The sequence below is a fragment of the Chiloscyllium plagiosum genome, chromosome 31 (genome assembly GCF_004010195.1).
Source record: "Chiloscyllium plagiosum isolate BGI_BamShark_2017 chromosome 31, ASM401019v2, whole genome shotgun sequence".
Classification (NCBI taxonomy): Eukaryota; Metazoa; Chordata; class Chondrichthyes; order Orectolobiformes; family Hemiscylliidae; genus Chiloscyllium; species Chiloscyllium plagiosum.
The window spans coordinates 16,887,421-16,895,824 of NC_057740.1; the positions used below are offsets into that span (position 1 = coordinate 16,887,421).

At 43.2% G+C, this 8,404-nt stretch overlaps 1 protein-coding gene across 1 annotated transcript in view; it reads left to right on the plus strand.

The window, feature by feature from the left end:
* Positions 1 to 8,404, plus strand: part of LOC122565551 (fibrillin-2-like) — a 57,396-nt gene that overhangs the window by 45,191 nt on the left and 3,801 nt on the right. Inside the window, exon 5 of the mRNA XM_043721604.1 lies at positions 6,757 to 6,954. Within this exon, the coding sequence (XP_043577539.1) occupies positions 6,757 to 6,954 (198 nt within the window). The remainder of the gene's footprint in view (positions 1 to 6,756; positions 6,955 to 8,404) is intronic.

Sequence of the window (8,404 nt, forward strand, 5' to 3'; positions counted from 1 at the left end):
CCCCCCACAACCTGCCTCACCTTTCACCTCCCGGGCCCAGTACCTTCCAGGTGGCCCCATAGTTGACACAGGGGCCGCCCCACGACCAGTAGAACTCCACCACCCAGGCGGCCGACGAGTTCCCAAGCAGGCCCTTAACCCCGTCCGCCTTCAAAATGGTCACCGGCTCCTGTACAGGCGGCCGGTGTGGCCGTGACACAGCAGTTGCGCCAGGAAGGCGGCGGTGAGGGGTGTTTGCCCCGGCCGCACGGCGCCGCTTCCCCGCACGAGCAACTTCTCCTCACAACCACCTCAACGCCACGTGACGTCAGTTGGGGGGGGGGGGGGGGGGAGGGGGGGGGGCGGGGGCTGGGGGAGTGACAGGGGCAAGGGCTGTGGCTGGGAGGGTGTCAGGCTGGGGCTGGAAGGATTAGGGGAACAATTGATCCTCTTTAATGTTTGGGAAATTTTTGTTTAAAATGATTAAGACTTTTCAGACAGTAAGTAAAAAGAAAATGCTTCCAATTGTAGGGGGTTCAGCAATGAAAGAAAACATTACATAAGGCAAAAGAACCAGATGCAATATGCAGGGCTATATTGAGCAACACAGAAAGGGTACGATCATAAGGCTAATTGGATCGCTTCTTCAAAGAGGAGCTATAGGGATGAATGGACTCCTCTGTGTTAAATGAGTGACGAGGCTGGGTGTGACCGTTACATTGTCAAAATGACCATATATGGAAGTTGCGAGCAGCCTCTTTGATCTAATTGAATTGTGAAACCAAGAAAGCAACTTTCTCATGGAAAACTAGAAGTTATAGTTCATCTGCAGCCCGGTGAAAATGTAAAGAATGAATTGCTGAAAAATGGAAGTAAATCAGATCTTAATATTAATATCTTGCTCGATGTTTTGGAAATTATTCTGTGCTGGAAAGAATAACTGGATGCAGTGAAGCCGTCTCTACATGGGATTGGTGTTCTGAATCGGGTGAACATTGACTTTATAAAACGATTTCTGGGATAGGGGTCACAGCTTAATATATGGTCCTCCTTTCACAGGGCAAGGTTCCTAGTCCTAATGGCCTTCCAATAATTTCCTGTTCCAAGAATGAGGAAAAGAAAACACTTTGAACTCGTCTTTAATGGAACTAAAATGAGAAACAGTGGTTCGAGCAAATTAGGGAAGCAGTTGGCGTGTGACTGCTTGCGTGCACCTGGGTACGTTAGGGAGAGTGACACAATGCATATTTAAAATAGTAAATTGATTCATTTTGATTGACCATCAAGGTCCTTATGGAATTTAGATTCTGATGCAGAAAAGACTGATTTCCTTGAGTTGCTGCTAACATTTTCAGCATGAAAAAGTGCAGTGGGTCCTTCACCCTAATCCAGGGGTTAAAAAAATGCTTGAATATCAAATCTTGGAATCTTATGGTTTAATAAGGGCTATCTTTTTTTTATCAGCATTTAAAGAGTTATTGTATAACACTGGGAATTTATTTCAATGCGATACATTTTATGTGATTTTGTTCAACAAGGAGAATGCTGTGTTTGAATACCACGCTGGTGACATCATGGCATGATTCATTGTGAATTTCGTTATGAGTGAGAATCTGCCAGAAGTCGTAAATTCCATGAAATGCAACCCTTTTATTGGCAGCGTAGCTTTGCGAAAATTAATGACTTCACATTGACCTGCTGAGCTCAATGTGAGCAGGCCCAACAAGCCCATCCTTCCCTATTAAAAATGGAACTACCATTCAACCCTGTATTATAGGAAAACTAAATAGGCATTCAAATAACATCACAGAAACCTCTGAATGCTTAAGGAAACTCACCTTTACAAATAGCACATTAATACAACAACATCTTATATTAATGTGGTGCCTTCAATTGTATAAACATACCTTGGGGTGCTGTGAAGATGCACGATGTAAAGTGAATAAAAATTCTCTACAAGAGTTATATTCAAAGGTTTGGGATAAAGGAGGGTGAGAGATTGCGAGACTGAGTTTGGGGATTCCAGACTTTATGGCAATGCTTCCCAACTTTATGACCATTGTGATTAAAATTTGAGGTTTGGGAAATTTTGTGGCCCGCTTTTTGAGTAGCGCGACAGGACCGAGGGGAACAGTTGAGGAGTGGAAGAGGAGGGGATCAGGAGTAAATTACTGCAGATGCTGGAATCTGTACAGAAAATGATCACGGTGGGTCAGGCAGCTTCCTTGGAGAGACAGCAAGCTAACTCTTCAACTCGAGATGACTCTTGCAGAGTCTTCCAGAGCTCTGATGAGGAGTCGTCTAGACTCGAAACGTTAGCTTGCTTTCTCTCCATGCCTGCTGCATGACCCGCTGTGATCCCCAGCACTTAGTATTTTCAGGAAGTGGGTTCAGTGCTGCCTGAGACCTGTTGACCCCAAGATTTCTGCTCATGACCCGGTTTTGAGGACCCGACTCCCACTTTGGGAAGGCTTGTCTTTGGAGTTCGATGTGTGAAGGGACAGCCAGAAATGTGAATCAATAAAATTCAGGAATTGGATGGCAGTACATGAGATGAACACGTGAGTGTGAGGACACGGTATTGTTTCCTTCATTCGAGAAAGATTATGGAAGATGCTGAGAGTGATTTTTATCGCTACTTGTGTCTGTGGGTGAAATATAGATTGGAACTAAGATTTGTCAGGAATTTGGAGCTGGTATAAGTTACCATTATAAATATGTGTTCTCAGCCATTTTAAAAAAGAGACAATACATGGGGCCTGTAAGGAAACTCAGTGTTCCAAGTCCTTCAATCAAAGACTAATAAAGGAATTTGAAGTCAGGATCCCGTTAAGTAAAATAAACAAATAACTTCAGTTGAAGGTGGCTGTTCCTGAGAAAGAGTCAGACATCTGTGTATATGTTGTAGCCCTGCCTCGGGGGGAGCAAACTTCTAGGATTCCAGACGATTGATAGATTCCAGATGTCCAAATCACAGAGGGTCTACAAGACTTTGGAGAGTTGCATTCCAGGGTTGAAGTTTTCCAAAAAAGGAATTTTCAGTTGTTGAAAGGTGTTAACATTGACTGTTCTCATACGTCATTCCCAAGTGTGAAGATTAGCACAAGTTGGTGAGCTGTAAAGAGGGCTCCTTACCATTTGAAGAGTTGTATTGTTGTTGGAACATAGATTTCAATGACACCTTGGTCCTCATTGAATCAATCAGGTCCTTAGAATCTCTATACAGTGTGGAGCAGGCCATTCAGCCCATCCACTCCACACAGCATTCCACGCAAATCCTTCTCCTACCCTACCCTTCTCATGGCAAGAGAAGCTAGCCTACACATCTATGGACAATCCACCTAATCTCACATCATTGTGGGAGGAAACCCACACAGACACGGGGAGAATGCGCAAACTCCACACAATCACCCTCAAGTGGAATTGAACCTGGGTCCCTGGTGCTGTGAGGCAGCAATGCTAACCATTGAGCCACTGCATCGTCTTGTATGGATTTGTGCTCCATTCTTTTAAAAGCCATCATGGATTTGGATCCCAGCATCTGTTTCTGGCAGAAATTTCCGTAGCCTGACAGTTTTACTGAAAAAAACAGTATTTTAATCACCCTGTCTGATCTTTCAGTGGTGATCTGGAAATTCATTATGCAGTGGAATACCTTTTCTTTATGTATCTGGTCAAAAGTCCTCTTAAGTTTAAAAGGACTTGATCAAGTAACTAACTGATATTGAAAATAAATCTTTGTGCACGTGGTCCTATAATTAAAAGGGTTCTAATGTTGGACATTATTAAGTTGCAGTAGAGATTGTGCACATATCACCAACTTCACCAAGGTACAGCTGTTGTTTGTCTCATTTGATATCATCAGACATTCGGAGAGCAATCTCTTTTGCTATTTCCCTACTGTCCTGAGGAGACAGGTTCCTGATGGGATTGTGGAGGGTCTCTGGCACCTCACCCAGTAGAGATGCTCTTCACTTGTGAGGGATAATAACGAGAGGACAGAGTGTCATTTGTACTTTGTCTGCTTTCTGTCATCGGGTCAGATGTTTCTCAAAGCTGATGGAGCAAATTTCAGGTTGTTGGGGAGTCCACTACCAAGCCATCAGTTATCAAACAAACGGTCTGGATGAACAACTGGGAGCTGCTTGTGTGCTCAGGAGATGGAAAGGTGGGTCACAATGGTGGTGAAGAGAAGGAAGTTGCTACCAGGTCATGTCTGATCATGACTGTGTGAACACTCACACAAGCCCTGATAGTTTTCAACCAGTTAATGAAATTCCAGGTAGTTATGTAAACTGTAACAGTGATACACAGTACTAGTTATAACAACACATCACCTTTTGCGCTCTCTTTCTCTGCAGAGACTTCTGGACTTTTCTCCAGAAAGACTAACTTTACCATCCCCTTCCCTTGGAAGAAGAATCACTTCAACCAATTGTCAGTTGGCAGAAAAAACTCATCTGGTTCATTAATGTCCATTAGGGAAGAAAACTGCCATCTTTACCTGGTCTGACCCACATGTGACTCCAGTCATCTCTTGATCTCATCCCTTACCAAGCCAGGGTCCACATCCCTTAACACCTTCAATGTCCTCATCCTTATGCATTTTTGACTCCTTCGGAGACAAAAAGTGTAGCACTGGAATGGCCCAGCAGGTCAGGCAGCATCTGAGGAGCAGGAGAGTCAATGTTTCGGGCATAAGCCATTCATCAGGAATCACATTTCTGATGAAGGCCTTACACCAGAAATGTCAATTCTCCTGCTGCTTGGATGCTGCCTGACCTGCTGGGCCATTCCAGTGCTACACTTTCCGACTCTGATTCTCAGCACCTGCAGTCCTCACTTTCTCCCATCATCCTTGGGATTGCATCCAGCTCCACAATCAGAATCTGCACCTCCTAAACTTTGCAGATTTTCATCCATTAATTTTTTTTGGATCTTCATCTCTTTTTATCCCCGTAGCTGAAGACCTTCATCCATTATTCAACTACTCCATCCTACATCTTTCTCTATGGTTCAACTTTGTGTTTGCACTTTCTCTTCATTCCAATTATAATGATCCCAACGTAGTTAGTATGTTAACCGAACATTTTGTATAAAGGCTGCCCTTCATGACGGGCAGCTTCCACTCCACTGTCTAACATCAAAGCCTAGCTGAGACACATGAGCCTGAATTCAGTTCCTCAGTCGTTAAATCTGGATTCATTCTATAACAGCTTCCAAAGTAGATTCCATAAGAACCCTAAACACTGCATGCTGAATATCAAAACTAATGTTAACTGGTTCAATCATGACTTTCAAGCAATAAAATAATATGAAACAAAAAACTGTGGATGCTGGAAACCTGAAACAAAAACAGAAATTCCTGGAGAAACTCAACAGGTCTAGCAGCATCAATGGAGATAATGCATAGTTTATGTTTCAGGTCCAGTAACCCTTCCTCAGAGTGAGTGTTGTTGCTAAGGTGATGGAACCATTTCTGATGTTAAAAGAGTTTCAGTACTTTACTGCAAAGAAGTGATTTTCTCGCCTAAATGTAAGACACAATGCAGCAAATGGGGAATTTATTTAATTTACGCTGTGATAATGCTTTGTAAAGCAGATCACTGAACACAGTTCAGCTGTCTTGCTGTATTTGACGCGTGTGTGTGTGTGTGTGTGTCTCTCAATCATGTCCCACATTGTCAGGGATTAGTTAGTTAATTGATTGTGAATTTGTTTGGGTTATAAAATTTCACCTGAAACAAGTGATATGTTTGCCACATTGTGTTTACATAAAATTTTTATTGAGGCACATTAAACCTAAGCTTCATGATAAATCTACTCCGGGTGTGTGGGCTATGAAAGATTCATGGAGAAGTACTGAGATAATTTTGCATCTATTTAATTTCCTGTCAGTTACCCAATATGTTATTGGAGTTAATTTAACAAAATGAACGATGAGATGTAACTGAATGCAATGCCAGTGGTGACTGTCTCTGGTGCATTTTAACACAGCTGTACCTTCTGCTAAAATAACAGACCAATTGACATTTTACAATATATCAATTAGGCTGGAGAGACTAGAGGGCATAAGTTTAAGGTGAGAAGGGAAAGATTTAAAAGGGACCCAAGGGGCAACTTTTTTCACGCAGAGGGTGGTGCGTGTATGGAATGAGCTACCAGAGGACGTGGTGGAAGCTGGTACAATTACAGCCTTTAAAAGGCATCTGGAGGGATATGGGCCAAGTGCTGGCAAATGGCATTCAGTTTAGGAAACCTGAATGGTCAGCATGGAAGAGTTGGGCCGAAGGGTCTGTTTCTGTGCTGTATGACTCTGACTCTTTGAGTCAACGAGTGATGTCATTTGGAGCCCACAATCTTCAGTAGGATGAAGCCTCTGTTTAAAAACCTCACAGAGGATATCTGTGTTTATATTATTGGTGGGACCTTAAGCCCGAATGATACATTAGGAGCAAGATTAGGTCATCTGGCTCCTCAGCTCTGATCCACCATTAGAGAAGATTGTGGCTGACCTGCTTACGACCTTATCCTGCCTGATCTCCATAACCCTTGATTCTCTTGTCTATCAAAAATCTAACTACCGAGGGATGTAGTTGTTACAGTCCATAATATTCAACTGGAATTTCATCGTAGTTGGCAGGGCTCTGACAAACAATGCCAACCCTGAAAATCAGCATTCAATTATTTAACTTGGGGAGCATAATTAAACGATGTTGCGTACTCCGCTGGGACCAGTGAGTAGTGATAACTAACCAGATTCGTTCTCTTCTACAGATTACCGGACTGGACCATGCTTCACTCAAGTCAATAATCAAATGTGCCAAGGACAACTGAGTGGCATTGTCTGTACCAAAACTCTCTGCTGTGCCACCATTGGTCGGGCATGGGGTCATCCATGTGAGATGTGTCCGGCTCAGCCTCATCCCTGTCGCCGTGGTTTCATCCCCAACATTCGCAGTGGTGCTTGTCAAGGTGCGAACCGTCGTTTATTGAACTTTCCTTATGCGATCGTTTTCTGTTATTGTTGGTTTCTTGCCCAAACTCGGTCCTCCCTTTCTCTCTGAGCTTATCTGATGGGTTCACTTGAAAGGTTCACAATCCCACTGCAAGAAGGTGTGACCAAAGAGATCATGCCTTTTCTCTGCCTGATGCGGCTATCATTGGAAACCCTGTGCACAGGGTGGACCAGTAAATACAGAGATAGTGTACATGGGTAATCAGGGACTGGTAATACAGAGTCAGTGTACATGGGTAATCAGGGACAGGACATACCGAGTCAGCATATACAAATAATCAAGGACAGTGAATACAGAGTCAGTGTACACGGGTAATAAGGGACAGGAAATACAGAGTCAGTGTACACAGGTAATCAGGTACAGTAAATACAGAGTCAGTGTACATGGGTAATCAGGGACAGGTAATACAGAGTCAGCGTACACGGGTAATCAGGGACAGGAAATACAGAGTCAGTGTACATGGGTAATCAAAAACAGTAAATACAGAGTTAGTGTATACGGGTTATCAGGGAGAATATAGCCAGAGTCAATGTACACGGGTTATCAGGGACAGTAAATACAGAGTCAGTGTACATGGGTAATCAGGGACAGGTAATATAGAGTCAGCGTACACGGGTAATCAGAGACAGAAAATACAGAGTAAGTGTACACAGGTAATCAGGGAGAGTAAATACAGAGTTAGTGTACACACTTCATCAGGGACAGGAAATGCAGGGTCAATGTACACGGGTAATTAGGGACAGTAAATACAGAGTCAGTGTACATGGGTAACCAGGGAAAGTAAATACAGAGTCAGTGTACATGGGTAATCAGGGCCATAAATTACAAGTCAGTGTACAGAGGTAATCAGGGACAGGAAATACAGAGTCAGTGTACATGAGTAATCAGGGACAGGAAATACAGAGTCAGTGTACACGGGTAGTCAGGGACAGTAAATACAGTGTCAGTGTACACGGGTAATCAAGGACAGGAAATACCGAGTCAGTATATAAAGATAATCAAGGACAGTGAATACAGAGTCAGTGTACACGGGTAATCAGGGACAGTTAATACAGAGTCAGTATACTCAAATACTCAGAGACAGTAAATACAGAGTTAGTGTATACGAGTTATCAGGGACTGTAAATACAGTGTCAGTGTACACGGGTAATGAGGGTCAGGAAATACAGAGGCAGTGTACTCGATCAGAGACAGTAAATACACAGTTAGTGTATCGGGGTTATCAGGGACAGTAAATACAGTGTCAGTGTACACGGGTAATCAGGGACAGGAAATACAGAGTCAGTGTACACGAGTAATCAGGGACAGTAAATACAGAGTCAGTGTGCATGGGTAATCAGGGACAGGCAATGCAGAGTCAGTGTACACGGGTAATGAGGGACAGGAAATACAGAGTCAGTGTACAC